The following is a 17,825-nucleotide window of genomic DNA, read 5'->3' as shown; positions in this document are numbered from 1 at the left end:
ATTGCATTGCAGGACTTACATCTGGGACCCATGGTAATAGCCCAGCCAAGTGCTGTTTACCGATGGGGTGTCGGGCACTCTAACCTGGGAGTCTAGCTGTGTTGTTACTGCTGATGTGTTCTGGAAAGTAAGTCTGGGCAACTTTTTAGAAGATATTTTAATTCTCCTTAGGAGCGATAGTAGTAACTGGGAGACTGAATTCTTAGAGAAGAAACTATGGGTCAGATTCTCCAAGTTACAGTTCTGCTAGAAGGTTTTCACAGCGCTATGGGCCAAGGCGCGACTGCTTTTCACTTATTCTGTAACCTGTGGCCTGCTCTCAAGTTGCAAATCAAATATATGGGGGATCAAGCACAGTTTGCAAACCTCAAGTTTCTTGGTCCAGGAAGGTCAACCTAATTACACTTGAAATTTTTCTCTCCAGGGACATTTTGTTTACAATAAGTCAGGTACATGTTTGTTGATGACAGGGACGTGATACATAAAGATCATTTATGTTTTTCTGCTTACCTTCTTGTGCCCTTTCCAGCCTTCATCACGGCGGCTTGGATTGTCCTGTGCCAACTGTCACACCACAACCACCACCTTATGGCGCAGAAACGCTGAGGGTGAACCCGTGTGCAATGCTTGTGGACTCTATATGAAACTCCATGGGGTGAGCCAGTTGTTTTGCTCACTCATAGATACATTTAGTGTCTGGTTTGTACCTAGTTTTAGTTAAAAAAAAAGTCAACAAATGAAAGTGAAAAATTAATGCATATATTTTGAGGATATTAAATATAATTTGTATGTGGAATGCGTCTTTTATTAAATCCAGGATGCCATTAATTATAATATAAACTCTTCTGCACCAGTAAGAAACAAAATTGCTGCCAGTTAAACTAGCAGAAACATCCAATATTAGACATATTTCAATTCTAGGATGAAGGTGTGAAAATGTGTTTTAGAATTGATAACATGATAGTAATCAATTTTTAAAAAACTGAATAGCTAAAGAAATCAATTAGATGAGTACGATAACTAGCATACATCTTAATTTTTAAAATATTGAAGTAATCAAAGACATTTGTGTGAAGTAATACATTTGATAGTTATGGTTTAGAACATCACGTACATCTTATTTTTTTTTCAAAGACTCTATTTCCAGATAACCATGCTTCATCCTAAAAGATTGCACAAAATATTATATACAGCTCAATCTCAAAAAGAAAAATAACTTCGAATCTGTAGGAGGAAGAGGATATATGATCTCTTTGAAGTAAAAATACATAGTTAACAAGTATTTACTCTAATTGTTTAAACAACAAAACATTAAGTTGAAGGGATTAAATTCTGCTTGGCAGATCACTCCATTTTCCTTGAAGGAATCTCTGCATTTGATGGGGAAAGTGTAGTCTTTGTGTGCTTGGAATCTATTGAGTGTATCTAAAAATTGGATTGCAACTTACACCAAATTCTTTTAAATGAGGGCTTTCAATACTAATGCTAAATCTTTAGTTTGGCTTCTTTTCAATATAATATTGATTAAACTTGGGGCCTTTCTGACATTTTTTTTAAGGTGCCTCGACCGCTCGCTATGAAAAAAGAGGGAATTCAAACCAGGAAACGAAAACCCAAGAACATAAATAAGTCAAAGACTTGCTCTGGTAAATATAATAAAATGCTGTTTGATTGTAAGGTATTTGCCTACCTTAACAGTAGAGTACAGGTGTATTTATAAGGTTAATTTCCACTGTTGCAGGTAATAGCAATAATTCCATTCCTATGACTCCAACTTCCACCTCTTCAAACTCAGATGATTGCAGCAAAAATACTTCCCCTCCAACACAACCTACAGCCTCAGGGGTGAGTGTTGAAACAATATGGACTCCTAAGTTAGTGGGTTGCTCTCTAGTAAATTATCTCAAATTTTATCTTATCTGGTAGTACAATAATCTAAACTAACAGTTCAGTTTAGTTAGTTGATACCTAAGAATAGTTTTTAGAGGGAATTACATTTAAATGTCAACAAAATGACAAACTGAAGTACTTTACAAACCTCTTAATTAAGATCTATATCATTCTTTATGGTTAAATTAACCCAAGTAAAAGCAAGAAGTTTTGGTTTTAAAGAGCTTTAAATTGTTTTATTTCCAGGTTTTTATCAGCTGCACTGTGTGCGCGCGCACGTGTGTGCATGTATCAAATATAGATCAGAAAAACTACAAGGCCAGTGGTTTCATAGATTCCAACTTAAATAGCATTTAAGTTGTTTTTGCTTATAACATCAACTCTAGCTTTCTTTTGCTTTTTTCTCTAAATGCACCCAAAGCAAAATTCACAAAATGTTATATTTACTGATTTTCTTCACCTGATTGTTCTCTTGCTGGGAGACCTTCTTCCAATGTGCCTTAATTGTACTGAGATTTAGCCACAAGACAAACCTGGGAGTGATTTGTGCCAGGGCAGATAGGAGATGCTCGGGTCTTTGTGAAGGTCACAGTTTTTGTAAAGCTTCGATTGAAACTTAGGTTTGCCTCAAGTAAAGAGCATTTTCCACCCTAATGTTTTCCAAATTTACCTGGAATGCTGGAGAACAAAATTGCTGGGCCTCACCTCAGACCTCAGTGAGCCTGGGGCAGGGCCCCGGGCAAGTAGGGCTTTAAAATGCGTCCTGGTGATTCTTAGGATTATGCTGAAACTAGCCTAGGACCAAACACGGGCATTTAAATCTCTAGTTAGTGCTTGTTTTCTACGTTTAGTTTTGTTCTGGAATTACTCTGGGGTACTTTCAAATACTACAGATTCCTGGGCTCCACCCTGGATTTTCTGAGTCAGGAGTCTCTGGGGGTGGGGCTTAGAAATTTGTATTTTTCAACAAGCGCCCCAGGTGAAATTGAAACTGCTGCCCTGAAGGTGTTTAGGAACTACAGACCTGGTTTCTTTGCATAGTATTTTTACTGGCTTTAACAAACAGAAATTAAATATTTAAAACAAAAGATTTGAATTGTGCTTAAAATTATATTTGTTACATCTTTTTGTCTTCTGACTCAAATTCTTTGTCCTTTTTCCGTAATAAAGCAAGACGTCTGTTCACAGTTTCATGAAGGGAAAAAAAGAAAGCCTTTTAGTTGACACGTTAGAGAATGTTTCTAGCCTTTATAAAGATAGACATTGGTGCATATATATATATATTTTAACAGGCGGGTTGATGTAATTTTAAGGATCTAAAGTGGTAAATACGATGTGTTGCTTGTGGGTAAATGAAAAGAACAAAATTATTATAAAACATTCTTCATTATGCCCTAGTCCTCAGAAGCAATTATGTATCTAAAGAAGCCAGATCAGTGTTTTGGTTTTCTAAAGCCTTGAGGGAGCAGCCCAATTTCTGGCCTCGGGAGCCTGTCTCTCCCAGCTGAAAAGAGGGTTGCAGCCGGCTGCACCGTCACTTCTGTTGGTGGTATATTCAATTTAAGTGTGCCAGAAGCCTAATTTGAATGATAAATAATGCAGAAGTCGAGATATTTGCCCAACTAGGGGCTGGGGGAGGGGGAACTTGAAACCTCTGTGGGTGGATTCAGTTTTGCTCTTGGGGTTTTGTGATGTAAAATTTCAAAATTGGTTATTTGCAAGTCTTAGGAGCTACCCTCCAGGAAAAAGGAGTAAAGAGGTCATGGAGAGGGCCCTGGTCTGGCTGGTAGAGGGCCCTGGGAGTTCTGCAGCTGGTTCTAGGCTTGTTGGTGTCTTGGATCTCTCATTTGAGCCGCCTATGGAGTGGGCGGGTGGGGGGCAGCTTGCTTCAGGTGCCCTGCAAAGGAAAGAACTAGAGCCTAGGAGACTATAAAGATGGGGTTTGAGACCCTTGTTTCACACAGGTAGCCCAGCCAGCCTCCCTGGGAACCCGGAGCTGGGCTGTGGCTGGAATGTGCTGCAGCAGCCGGCAGCTCGTGAAGACGGGACTGGGATGCAGATATGCCTCCTGGCCTCTTTTACTGGGGCAGGGGTAGGGTTGCTGGCCAGCCTGCCTTCCTCTCCTTCACCCTAGGGACCCTCTCCTCCTGGCCTCTCTCCGATGGCACCCAGCTGGCACCTGGCTTGTGGGTTTTCCCCTGATGGTGGTCCTATCACGGATGGCTCTATAAGCTCCTACTTGAAGGGCTTTGGTGGGGGAACCAGGCCTTCTTGGCGGGAGCCCACCTGCTGGCTTCCTTTGGAAACACTCTTTTCTCTAAGAATAATTATAGTAGACTTGAGTGGTTTCTGCAGGTTGTTACCAAGGCATGCTGTGGTCCCCATGGTCCTACTAGCACTTTGCAGGGTCTTCTGTAGGTGGGCTGAACCTTCATGCTTGTGGTGTGGTCAAAGAGGCAGCCAGTAGCCATGAAGAGTCTGCAGGTGGAGCCAGCTGGGAACAGCTGGCAGCAGCATTTGTAAAGGTGGTTTTGTTGACAAAGGTGTGTTGTTTTCCCATTTTGGTCACAGGGCTTCATGTTGGTCTGTTGGTTGGCAGCTGGTTTTGTAACTGCCTACAGGATTTTGGGAAATGCTGTAGGTGAAGAAAATATTATTCTCCCATAGCTGTGTTTGGTGTTTAGAAAGTGTACGTATTACTCAGCACCTTCCTTAGTGTGGAGTTTAAGCCTCCTGAGATAACAAACCCACCCAGTGATCTTTAGTGCTCCTTATGGCTGACTGGTGGAAATTAGTGGTGCAAAGTTACCCTCCTTTAATGGGGCAGCCGACTCCCTTGGCCATGTGGAAGGCAGGGTGATCCCAAGTGCAGAGTGAGGCCACACATCCCTCCATTTTAGAAACATAAGTGGCAACGTAACTGTGCTGCTTTAATTATTGTGAATTACATCAAGGAAGTTGAAGACTGTTTCAGAAATTTCTATCAGACTTAATTTTTTTTTTTTTTTTAGACACAGAGTCTCACTTTGTTGCCTGCCCTTAGCAGAGTGCTGGGGCGTCACAGCTCACAGCAACCTCAAACTCTTGGGCTTACGCGATTCTCTTGCCTCATCCTCCCTAGTAGCTGGGACTATAGACGCCTGCCAAAATGCCCAGCTATTTTTTGTTGCAGTTGTCATTGTTGTTTAGCTGGCCTGGGCTGGGTTTGAACCCACCAGCCTCGGTGTTTGTGGTTGGCGCCATAACCACTGTTACGGGTGCTGAACCAAGACTTGGCATTTCATTTTAATTGCCCTCTGGAAAAATCAGTTGCATGTTTCCAGAGGGCTTCTTGTAAGTCCTAAGGTTTGCCGGGAGCTTTATCTACCTGGTGGCATCTGGATGCTACCATGGGCTAAACTCCCTTGGCTGAGGTTTAGGGGACCATAGGAGCTGAATATCCTGGAAGGGGCTGTCTGTTCTGCTGCTGGGAGTGGGGGCTCTGGGGCTTCCCTCCCTAGCAGGAATAGAGGTGTGGGCAGGATTTCTAGCACACAGCTTTCTTCTAGGATAAGTGTCAGTGCCACAAAAATAATGCTTGCGTGTAGTACCTGTGGCTCAGTGGGTAGGGCACGGCCTCATATATTAAGGGTGGCGGGTTCGAACCCGGCCCTGGCCAAACTGTAACAACAAAAAAAATCACTCTGGCCTACCCTGAAGCCTCATTTCTTTGGCTTTTTGTGTGTTTTAGTTTTGTATACTTGTGGCTAATTTGTACTTTCATGAGACCTGTCTGAAAGAAAAGGAGGCCTTCCTTTGATAAGAGTCATGTGGCTGATGCGGGATGACGCGGCCGCCTTGTGACTCTCCCCTGGCCATGTGGAAGGCAGAGGGAGGGCAGTGTCCCCTGCCTCAGATCACAGAGACTCCGGCCGTGCAGCCTGGGATTAAAATACTGCCATTTTGTTCCTTTGGAATTCTTTGTGTGCATTAAAAAATATATTGAACTTAATTTTTTTAAACTTAACTTTTGATAGGCAATTGGTTAATTTCTGTGACAAATGTAGCCTTTCATTCTGGATAAAAATCTTCTATGTGTAAGATTTACTGACCTAAATTTTCTTTGGCATTTATTCTTCATGCATTGAAAGAATATTAAAATAATTTTTCCCGAATTCCATTTATTTACTGGGTTTTTAAAATAATTTTTGTTTCAATATTAGAGAAGCCTATATTTTACAGGCCCTTTTGTTATTGTTACTTTGGGAGGAAACATGGTAACATGTTCTACTTCAGCAATTCCCAAAAAAAGATTTAATAAGTAGCCCATGAACGGCCCTATTCCTCTTGTAACTCCTGATAAATCAAAATTCATAAAACTGGAGGGCATTTTATATAGCCCAGTTCCCAAATTTTAGAGGTAAAGTATTTTTGTAAAAGAATTTGGGGTAGAAGACATTAATCTGGGAGTGAAATTAGGAATAAGATAATGCTTGCAAATAAGGAATCATGGAACATATTTTGCCTGCCTTAGTTCTATAAATAATTACTTAAAAATTAATACTTTTAGGGCTGGGTGCAGTGGCTCACACCTGTAATCCTAGCACTCTGGGAGGCTGAGGTGGATGGACTGCCTGAGCTCATGGCTTTGAGACCAGCCTTCGCAAAAGCAAGACCCCATCTCTACTAAAAATAGGAAAAAAAAAAAGAAAAAACTGAGGCAAGAGGATCACTTGAACCCGAGAGTTAGAGGTTGCTGTGAGCTATTATGCCATAGCATTCTACCCAGGCATTCTACGACAGCTTGAGACTCTGTCTCAAAAAAAAAATAAAAAAAAATAAAAAAAAAAATAAACAAAAATAGCCAGGAGTTTTTGTAAATGGCTATAGTCCCAGCTATTTGGGAGGCCGAGGCAAGAGAATTGCTTGAGCCCAAGAATTTCAGGTTGCTGTTAGCTGTGATGCCAAGGGTGACAAAGTGAGACTTTGTCTCAATAAAAAAACAAACAAAAAAATCCCACTCTTTTTTTTTTTTTTTTTTTTTTTGAGACAGAGTTGCTCTCTTGCCCAGGCTAGAGGCAGTGACTTCATCATAGCTCACAGCAACCTCAAACTCCTGGGCTTAAATGATCCTTCTGCCTTGGCTTCCTGAGTAGCTGGTACTGTAGGCATGGGTCACCATGACTGGCTAGTTATTTCTATTTTTAGTAGAGATGGGGTCTCATCCTTCTCAAGCTGGTCTCCTGATTTCTTATCTTTCTTTCTCTCTCTTTTTTATTTTATTTTCTTAGAGAAAGAGTCTCACTCTGTTGTTGCCCTCGGTAGAGTGCCATGGTGTCACAGCTCACAGCATCCTCCAACTCCTGGGCTTAGGCGATTGTCTTGCCTCAGCCTCCCGAGTAGCTGGGACTACAGGTGCCCGTCACAGTGTCCGGCTATTTTTTTATTTCAGTTGGGCAGGGCTGGGTTTGAACTCGCCACCCTTGGTATATAGGACCAGCACCCTACCCACTGGGCCACAGGCACTATCCTGGTCTACTGCTTTCGATCAATTCTTCTGTGTCAGCCTCTCAGAGTGCTAAGATTATAGGCATGAGTCACCACACCTAGCCTCAAAATTAATACTGTTAGTTAATACTGCTTAAATTGATATTAAAACTTAAGCATAAAATATGGAAGTACGTGGAGGTGGACTGTATCCGGCGAGCCCTTACTTTGTTGGTTGCTGTTCCAGTTAGGAAGCATTGTTCCGTCGTTTATAGTGGAACAAAACAAGGTGTCAGACCTGAAATTGTTCAAAATGTGGTGGTATAAGGCAGGTATCATCGTGGATGTTACATATTCAGATTTGAAAATGTTTTAAGTGAGTGATAGGAAGAGTAAAATTTGAATTGGTGGGTAGGATTTTTGCAAGGGAAAACTTGGGAGACAACATGGGAGTGTCTTGTACTGAAGGGAGATGGAGATCATTGTGTCTGGAATGTAGGGTATAAGGAGCCAACAGCAGTAAATGAGGCTGGTAAAACAGGTAGAAAGTAGAAATTTGGAAATATTTCAGACTGGGTATAGTGGCTAATGCCCATAATCCTGATACTCTGGGAGGCAGAGGTAGGAGGATCCCTTGACCTCAGGAGTTTGCGACCAGCCTGAGCAAGAGCCATCTCTACTAAAAATAGAAAAATTAGACTGGTATCATGATGGGTGCCTGTAGTCTAAGCTATTTGGGAGGCTGAGGGAGGAGGATCACTTGAGCCCAGGAGTTTGAAGTTGCTGTGAGCTAGGCTGATGCTAGCTCTATCTAAGTCTATTTAAGACTCTATCTAAAAAAAAAGAAAATATTTCAAATTAATATCAAGTCAGCCCTAGGCAGGGCACAGACTACAGGATGGACTTTATATAACTTCCCCTTATGATAAATGTGTTTTCTGTCTGTATGCTGAGTCCAACAATTAAAACATTCTTAATTAGGAGTACTGCATTTTGATAATTGATGTAAACAAATGTTAGCATGCTCGTGCTTGTTCGTTTTACAAGCCAGATTTCCTCCTTGCAGTTAGTAAGGAAAAAAATATCTGCTTGGAGCTGGTTGTACTCTCTGACCTTAAGCCCTTATGACTTTGGCCTGCCCTGTGGTCTCTGTCTGCAGGGCTTCTCAGGGTACGATGGTTGGGGCGGCTGCAGGGTAACCTCTCCTAATGGAAACACACAGGCCTGGGTGTGTTAGTGACAGGAAATAAGTTTCCCTGCCTTCGTGGGTTCATTGTTGGTGACATTCTTTGTGATTTCCACAAAGACCGTGGAGGCAGATCTTCTCAGACTGAGAGACAGACTTAATCTCTGTGCTTCTGGGATGCTCTGTGTCTAACAAGACCTTTCCCTGTTACAGGGACCTCCTGAGCTTAGTGGTAGTTTGAAAAAGTTAACACACACCCCTAAGTACTTACAGCTAACAGCAGTGATCTAGGGATTGAAGTGTGTTAGGATTAACAGTGTGCTTTATAAGGCCTTCTGGCAAGTTGGGCATGTAGTCCCAGGTGACTCTGGAGGCTGAAGTGGTAGGATTGCTTGAGCACAGGAGTTCAAATATAGCTTGGGCAACATAGTGAGAACTTGTCTCTAAAAAACAAAAAAAATTATAAAAATTAAGAGGACCTCAAACTCAAGGCTTTCAGAAGAAAGCTTAAGCAGGTTGATATTTAAGATTATTTTTATAGGTCTTATTTTATGGGTGCCATTTGCATCTTGTGGTGAAAATTGAAAAATGACACTTTAGTCCCATAGCTCACTGTATAGTTTACAATTGAGAGGGGGATTCTTTATTAACAGATTTATACTCCACAGTGTTTTTCTTCTAGTAAGGGCTGAGGTAGGGCTGGGTGTGGTGGCTCATGCCTGTAATCCTAGCACTCTGGGAGACCAAGGTGGGTGGATTGTCTGAGCTCAGGAGTTTGAAACCAGACTGAGCAAGAGCAAGACCCTGTCTCTAAAAGATAAGGTGGGTAGGGCGGTGCCTGTGGCTCAAAGGAGTAGGGCACCGACCCCATATGCCAGAGGTGGCGGGTCAAACCCAGGCCCGGCCAAAAACTGGAAAAAAAAAAATGCTGGGTGGGCCAGGCCTGGTGGCTCATGCCTGTAATCCTAGCACTCTAGAAGGCCAAGGCAGATGGATTGAGCTCACGGGTTGGAGACCAGCTTGAGCAAGAGCAAGACCCCATCCTTAAAAATAGTCGGGTGTTGTGGCAGTGCCTATAGTCCCAGCTACTTGGGAGGCTAAGGCAAGAGGTTTGCTTGAGCCCAAAGTGTTTGAGGTTGCTGTGAGCTATGATGCCATAGCACTCTGCCTAGGATGACAGAGTGAGACTGCCCCCCCCCAAAAAAAAAACCCAAACAAAAGATCTGAGGTACATTCATGAAAGATTTACATCTTGCTTAGAGTTTAAGTTGCTTTGACTCTGAGGAGCTTGACTGTGAAGGGACACCCCAATGCAAGAACTGGAACTGGGGCAGAAAATCCATGCTTCACTATTACCTTAAATTTCCACAAGAGCCTTCAGAGTACTTGAGAGCCAAGCAGTGGCAGGTTAGTCTTACTTTTTATAATCTAGGTCTTGCCTTTGGTGAGTTCTCTACTTTTCCCCATTCTTTCTTTCTTATAAGATGGTAGACACAGGGAGGCAGGAAACCAGTAATATTTTTTTTTTTTTTTTGAGACAGAGTCTCACTTGTAGAGCTGCCCTCAGTAGAGTGCTATGTCGTCACGGCTCACAGCAACCTCAAACTCTTGGGCTTAAGTGATTCTCTTGCCTCAGTTCCCAAGTGGCTGGGCTATAGGCACCTGCCAAAATGCCCAGTTATTTTTAGACTCTCTCTTGCTCAGGCTGGTCTTGAACCTGTAAGCTCAGGCAATCCACCCACATCGGCCTCCCAAGTGCTAGGATTAGATGTGTGAGCCACTGCACCTGGCCAAAAGCCAGTAGTTTCTATCAAGTACTTTTTATGTGACAGGTACTTCACCTACATTTTCTTTTTCTATCCTCTTGAATGGGACCCAGAAGGTAAGGAAGAGGCCCAAGGTTATGTGTCATACAAATTAAGAAATGGGCCAGGCTTTTGGCTCTAGTTCTGGCCAATGCAGAGTCAATGTTTTGTTACCACTATAGCATGCTAGATTGACATGTGATATTAGTTCATCTTTTTTTTTTTTTTTAACCAGGGATATTTTCCTTTTTTAAATAAATTATACCTACTTTTTCCATTTATTAAAGCTCATCAAAGAGCTCCCAGTATTATTTAGTCTTCTCCATTCTTCAGTAATTATGTATTCACACCGCAAGGCACCATTTCATATCTTAAATCCAAGGGCTCTCATACATTCCTTATGGGCCTCAATTAGGTGTCCACAGTGTTCTCCTTTCTCGATGATATATGCATCGCCCGCCTTCTTGGTCTCTGGGCAGGTGCAGCAGGGTTTCAGCGGCTTCTTTTCCTGAGACTCAGACGGGGTGGTGCTTGCAGCTGCCACATTCGGCATCTTTCATGCCAAAAGTAGCTACCAGCGCCAACACTCTAAACTCTAGCAGCCTCAGCAAGTGCCCAATACTAGTTCATCTTTTTGAAATCTTTAGAGAGCAAGTAATGTTTTCTTAAGGAAATTTGACCGATCTTGATTAGTGATTTCAGCCTGAAATATCTTCCCACTCAAAACAAGGAGGAAAACAATGGAGAAGTGATTTGCTCATGACCAAGTTTGTGTGTGAGGTGCTTAGTGCAAATTTTCTTGTCAATATTTTACTTAGAAAAAAATGTACTATAGTACTAAAGAACATAGCAGTTGAGTAATAATAGGTAGAAAAAATAATAGGAAGTAAAAAATTACTATTGCTATATCTAATGTCCTTATAATGTAAATGGTGGGTAACTTTGTGTTTGAAGATTTGTTAAAAATAACAAATACAAAATGCTACATTTCTCCTAATGGTGTTATTTGAACCCATAGACGAGTGCTAAGTTTGGGAACTTTTTGGAATGTTTGGACTGCTTTCTATTCATTTGTATGAAGTTATTAGAAAAGCATTTCTTAATAGGCAAGTCCCCCTCCCCCAGTCTATTGTCCAAAGTGCTCTTTTCTAAATGAGTAAAAAAAGAGTTAAAAAATCATTAATCTCCCACAGGGCCTGTGAGAGAGTTGCGGTTAGGTATTATTATTGCCTCATTTATAAACCCGGGTCCACAGTGACTCCATAAGGTCACAAAACAAGCCAGTGTTGAAGCCGAGACTGGAACCGACGTCTCCTGCCTCCCAGTCCCGGGCTGTTACCACTCCCAGGGAGCTGACCAATCATCACGGTTATTAATATCCCACTTGCCACATGCTACAAGCCACGAACATAAATATTTTGCTGGCATTTTATCTTCACACTCCCATGTGCCAGGCTACCTTTCTTTCTTCCTTCACAGCCCCTTCTAATAAGTCACGTTCCTGCCTGACCACACTGGCCTTCGCATGAAAGTCACACGTCACCCCGGCAGGGAATGTTCCAGTATGCGAAGTTTGCATACTTTCATTTTTATTTCAAGGCTTTTTCAAGACTTCCCTCTTCCTTGTGTGTGGTGTATGTGAGAGAGAGATACGGGAGGGTGGTGGTGAGGAGTAGTTGGGAAACACATTATGCTACATTAAGATCCAGTGGCTTTGTATGCATATTAAGAAACAGTAAATCGGTATTGCACTTGAAATATAACTTATAACATATACATCCACCTAATTTATCAGAGAACTGTGGTTTATTTAATAAGTGACTCATTATCACAATCTGATAACCCTCTGGCTATCAGAATACTGGATAAAGAATAAGTGTAGGAGAAATTATTCACCATTTCGTGCGGCCTCATCCCAGAACACAACTTCTCTTTGCAAATTACAGATTCTTTACAGTCCCCCCACCCCAACCCGCCCCGCCTCTATAAGAATATACAGAATTGTCAAAAAACTTGAAATAATGTTACGGGAAAACAAGGCCAAATTTAAGAAATCTGGCTTACGATGCTCTGAAAGGTTATTGCTAAATGAATCTTTGAAGAAAACGAATTCCTTTACTGGAACAAAAGTAATTTATTATGCATTTCATGGGTGTCTGCCAAAAGGGTTACTAGCAATATGAAGAGCCAAAGGGTATGAATTAAATACAATTTGTTATCTCGGTTCCTGTTTAGGCCTACCTGTTAATTTTCTCTGATATTTTAATAATTTCTTTTAAAAAGCATCTCCAAAAACAGGTTTTGGCAATGTGATAGTTTGTAACTTACTACTTAGATCAGGCTTTGTGAAGGCCAAGTACTCAGAATTTGTGAGAATGAGCAAAAAAAAAAGGTTATTTTATTGGCCTCAGATTTTAAGAATGATTTGAATAAATACACAACAAGGCATTGATTTAATGTCCTGTGGGGGTCTTGTGAGTAACCAGAATTCTGGGTCTGATTCACTTGGTGGCCGTTCGGGTTGTCAGTCTGGCACGGTTTCACCCGGACTGGGGCACGTGCTCTAGAACCATATTTTTATTTTATTAAACGTGAATATTTCACATTTAAAACTCTCATTAAATTTAGTAGCTTGATTCGTGGTGAAGTCTGAATATGGTCAAAAGTTTATTCTGGGGGTTCACGGATTAGCAGCTGGAAGGAAACAGATTGAGGCGGCCAGGCGCTAGCGAGGCGCTGTCTCTGAGTACAGCGAGCTGCCAAGGTTTCGTAAAGCCTCCGTTTTCCTCCTCCTACTAGGGGGAAAAAGTAATTCCTACCATCTGGTCTTTCAGAGTATTGTGTAGCATTAAGTGGGAGATGCCTGGAGACCTCTTTGAAGTTCAAGAAGAACAGCACTACTTAAATAGAATCTAGGAAGTTAGTGATGCGCTGTGTTTGCACGGCATTTTTTTCTTCCTAAAACTATTACAAATAGATCCTTGCTTTCCTAATGGGGACATTTAGAGATGAGGAGTTGTTGTGTTAAGAAAGTAACCGTCGCTTAAGATTTTTATTTCTCGGATAGCTACAGTTTTTCATTCCTTCTGATGCATAGCACTCTCATAACCCTGTCTGTTTTTCTAAGGGCAAGGTCAATGCTGCTGTTCTTTGCCCATGGTGTGCCTTCTCTGATGGCAGCCGAGAGGTTAGGATGCTCTATCTAATCTCCTGAAAAAGCCAATTTTGTTATAAAAATTAAGCTCATAATTCCCCAGCTTATAAATCTGGTCTTAGGATACTTTACCGCTTAATTTTAAGAGTAGAATAGAGCAATCCATTCTGATTCAGCTGTGAAGATAAGCTTTTCTGTTAGTGTGCTCATTGACTTCAAATTGGAGGACAAACCCTCCCGCCGGCAATTTGTATTTGTACATTGGTACTTTACCGATGATCCCAGGGTACTTATCAACTTTCAGGGATGCCTTTCTTCACCACGGCCTGCTTGCTATTCAAGTGTGCACAGACGCATAAAACAGTTGGCTCTTTTGCCTAGATCAGTTTGTGTGCACAGAGTTGCTTTCCTCTTTAAAAAGAACAGCATCTCTTGGTGTGGATGTAACTGGCCTACCCAGGTTCTGAAGAAGCTGGAGGGGTAGGGGTCTAGGTTGGGGGGGTGTAGCTGGTGACATTGTCACTTGGGAATGTGTTTGCTCAATTAAAAAACAAAGAAACATGAAAGTTACTTTGCTAAAAACTGAGTCGTGTCATCATTTGAGGGGACAGTAACTCTCCCGTGGGAGAGACGGTGTTTGTGTTTTCTTGTTAAGCCGTTATGGGAGAATCTGAGGGTTGATTTTTTTTTTTTTTTTTTTTGAGACAGTCTCATTATGTCACCCTCGGTAGCGTGTCATGGCATCACAGCTCACAGCAAACTCCAACTCTTGGGCTCAAGCAATTCTCTTGCTTTGGCCTCCCGAGTAGCTGGGACTATAGGCACCCGTCACAATGCTGGGCTATTTTTTGTTACAGTTGTCATTGTTGGTTAGCTGGCGTGGGCCAGGTTTGAACCTGTCAACTTCAGTGTATGTGGCTGGCGCTGTAACCCCTGTGCTACCGGCACTGAGCCAATCTGAGGATTTTGTTGTGATTGATTTTCACGCGTCCTGGTGGAGACAGAATTGTTGTGTGGTCACGTATCTTTCATGTGGAACCCACCTTTGTTATCGGGTCACTTCTGCTTCTGGTCCTATGCTACCTCCATCTCAACTGAAGTGAGCATGAAAGTGTTTCCCCTTTGTTAGAATTTATGCATAGTTTTAAATTTTTCTTTGGAGGAAGGCAGCTATACAACACCGCAGGAGTCTAACCTAGAGGTTACAAAAGCAGAGAGGCGCTTTGGCAGTGAGGGACGGCTGGCTTCCCCTCACCGGAGAAAAAAATGTAACCACAAACTCACTGAGATGTGTAGGAAGGACAGATGAGAGGCTGTGGAGGCCGACAGTCTGCCTTGGAGTTAAGGAGGCATTATGATCACCATCAAAGTCTTGTGCTCTGGGAATGATCACACACTCACCCTTCAACCTGCCTGGGGTGCAGTGTTTTCTTTCTTCAGATCAGGACTGCATGAAGAGAGATGATGGCACAGAGGATCGAGTGCTGTAAAACCAGACTCTTTTGGTTGTCTTACTCAAAAATGAAATTTATGCATATACTTCCCGAGCAGGGGACCTGGGTTATTCTTCTGAAAAAGCTGTGCCCTTTGCTCTGTTCTCTTGCCTTTCCAGAGTATCCCCGTTATGGGATATGTGAAATGAAGGAAAGAAAGAGGAGCATACTGCTGGGTTGTCTACATGGGTTTATTCAATCAGAAATCTGTGCCTTTTCAGATACGTGTCCAAAACATAAGAAAGCCTTCCTACAGGAAAAAAAATCTGGGTGATCTAGAGATGAAGTGAGCCCACTTCCCATCCCGGTGGATATTTCCCATGTTCCCATCTGCGGCAGCCCGAGTTCTCCCTGGTCATCTGTTCCTTTCGGAGGGAGTTTTCCAGCCGGGCTGCTCGGCCTGTCTCCCACCTAACCTGGCTGCTTTCAGTGCTAAGCCCAGGCTGGGTCTGGCGCTGATAACGCATTCTTTCAACAGGAAGTGCCTCCATTTTCAGTTGTCTGTGGGAGGGTGGAGGGCAGATAAGCCGTGAATGGAAACACAGAGCAGATTTCGGCTCCACCCTCATTGCACTTTGATCAGAGAGAGGGAGAGAGAGAGCGTGGCCCTCCGCCGGGCCCGAGCCGCCTGCTGGGAGGAGGAAGGATGGCTGAAGCAGTGGCGCTGCCAAGCTCTCTGCTCCACTTCGGCTCTGGAGCGTTTGCTTAGGTTGGTTTAAGCTCCTCAAGCGCCTGCTTTTGCCTTATCAAGAGACCTGAGACCTGAGCTAAAGTCCTTTGAAGGGTTAAGTGAGATGTGGGGAAACATATTAACCAATTGAAATTTATTCTTGTTTTTGGTTGTTTGTGTCTATGGGGTCTCAGGTCATCATAAATTTTCTGTCCCTCCCACCCCCCAGATTATACTGATTCTTACTAGGTAGCTCTTGAATATCACCAACGGAGAAAAGGTACTTAAAGTGAACAATGGTTTGACAAGTCAGGTTTCTTAGGGAGGGTGGTGGTGCCACTTGTAAACTCCTCTATGGTGAGAAAATGCCAGTTTTGAGAGCTTAGGTTCCACTGATGCATTGAGGTAACAGGTTCAGCGTTGACACTTGTACAAGCAGTGCGTGGCAGGCACGGGCCCGGCCTGTGCCAGGGGCATGGAGATGATTTCAGGACTGCATGGGGGCTTGTCTCACCCTCCCTCTTCTGATTTCTCCCTGTTTTTTCCAAGCTGCTCTTTGTTCTCATCCAGGCTGGATTGTCCCTCAGGTGTTTCTGCCTCATGTTTCTGCTACTCACACATCTTCTCCTCACCCCAAAGTTAGAGTTTAACTGTGCCATTCAATTAAATAGTCAAAGAGAAAATATCCAAAGAAAGATAGAGTTAACAGGCTTGGCCCTGCTAGATGGTCCCCTGTCTCCTGCACCCTCCAGGGGCTTTTGTAATATTTACACATGTGCCTGGACAAATTGTAGTTATGACATAGGATTTCTACCTTGCTGCTTTTCAGTTAACATTGTATTACAGAATTTTTTCCATTTTGCCACATAGTCGTGTTATTTTTAATAATTGCATAATAATTCATGGAGCGGATGTGCCCTCCTTTTCCAAGCTGTTCCCGTGTTATTGGACAGTAGATTGTTTCCATGGTTTCCACTATTATCAAGTAACCCCGCAGTGGATGGCTTCCTTTGTGGAGCCTTTCCTTTCTTTTGAATTATTTCCTTCTAATACATTTCCAGAAGTGAAATTATCGAGGTAAGTAGGGCCTACACTTCTAGATGGGTCTTGACACAAGGGAGACGGTGCTTTGTAAGATGTGTGTACCAGCATTTAGCGCCACCAGTCCTGGGAGAAGGCAGTGGTGTCACCACATAAGGACAGCCTCATGGAGTGTCATAGATTCTTTTTCTTTACATGTTTAAATATTATACTCCCCGCATAAAAATAAGGCTATCAAACCTTGTCCTATTTTTTTTTCTTCTGACAGACTCAGCCATTTGTAATTGCGAATGAGCTGGTATTTGTCAGCAATTTTTGAGGAGTATATCACGTGTCTTTGGGGTTGCCTGCCCTTTGACAGTAGGACTCTTGGCCTGCCTAGCAGCCAAATATTTTGAATGAAAAAAAAAAAAAAGACGGCTAGGTGCCCATAGCACAGTGGTTATGGTGCCAGCCACGTATACCCAGGGTGGCGGGTTCAAACCCAGCCCAAGCCAGCTAAATAACTGCAACGAAAATTGCAAGCTGGACATTGTGGCGGGTGCCTGTTGTCCCAGGCTAGTTGGAGGCTGAGGCAAGAGAATTGCTTAAGCCCAAGAGTTTGAGGTTGCTGTGAATTGTGACACTACGGCACTCTACCGAGGGTGACATAATAAGACTGTGTCTCAAAAAAAAAAAAAAAAAAAAAAAGAGACAAGAGTTATTTCAGCCAATGGCTCCTGGGATTATTGTTTAGGTGTAAGAATAGTAGTCAAGATGTTGAAATTTCTTTAATGTGGCATGTTTGAAAAAAGGGCCAGTGAGCCTTCTGAAGGCTGTGGAAGCGCCTTGGTTTCCTTTATGAAGAGCCGCCAGTGACAGCTCCAGCGGGAGCAGGAGGCCGTCCTCCCCGAGCTCAGTCCCCACTGTGCCTGTTCTGCTTGGTGATGGCAGTACCTTGCTGAAGAATGAACTTTTAACAATCATAATATGGTAACAAGATTCACTTATACTTAAGAAGTCTTTATGATTCTCCAACACTGTTATAAGGGTTTTACTTTAGCTACTTTGATTCTTGTGACAAGCTTATGACACAGGTGCCTCTTTTTATTACCATTTTATAAGTGAGGAAACTGAGGCA

At 42.6% G+C, this 17,825-nt stretch overlaps 1 protein-coding gene and 1 pseudogene across 1 annotated transcript in view; one reads left to right on the top strand and one right to left on the bottom strand.

Moving 5' to 3' along the window:
* GATA6 (GATA binding protein 6) overlaps positions 1-17,825 on the top strand; it is a 32,220-nt gene that overhangs the window by 10,609 nt on the left and 3,786 nt on the right. The window contains exons 4-6 of the mRNA XM_003784786.3: positions 530-655; positions 1,559-1,646; positions 1,742-1,845. Of these exons, the coding sequence (XP_003784834.1) occupies positions 530-655; positions 1,559-1,646; positions 1,742-1,845 (318 nt within the window). The remainder of the gene's footprint in view (positions 1-529; positions 656-1,558; positions 1,647-1,741; positions 1,846-17,825) is intronic.
* Positions 10,645-12,220, bottom strand: LOC111723516 (annotated as a pseudogene).

Source organism: Otolemur garnettii, unplaced genomic scaffold, assembly GCF_000181295.1.
Source record: "Otolemur garnettii isolate 467f Iridium unplaced genomic scaffold, OtoGar3 scaffold00012, whole genome shotgun sequence".
Taxonomy (NCBI): Eukaryota; Metazoa; Chordata; class Mammalia; order Primates; family Galagidae; genus Otolemur; species Otolemur garnettii.
This window is presented reverse-complemented; position numbering and strand designations above follow the sequence as displayed.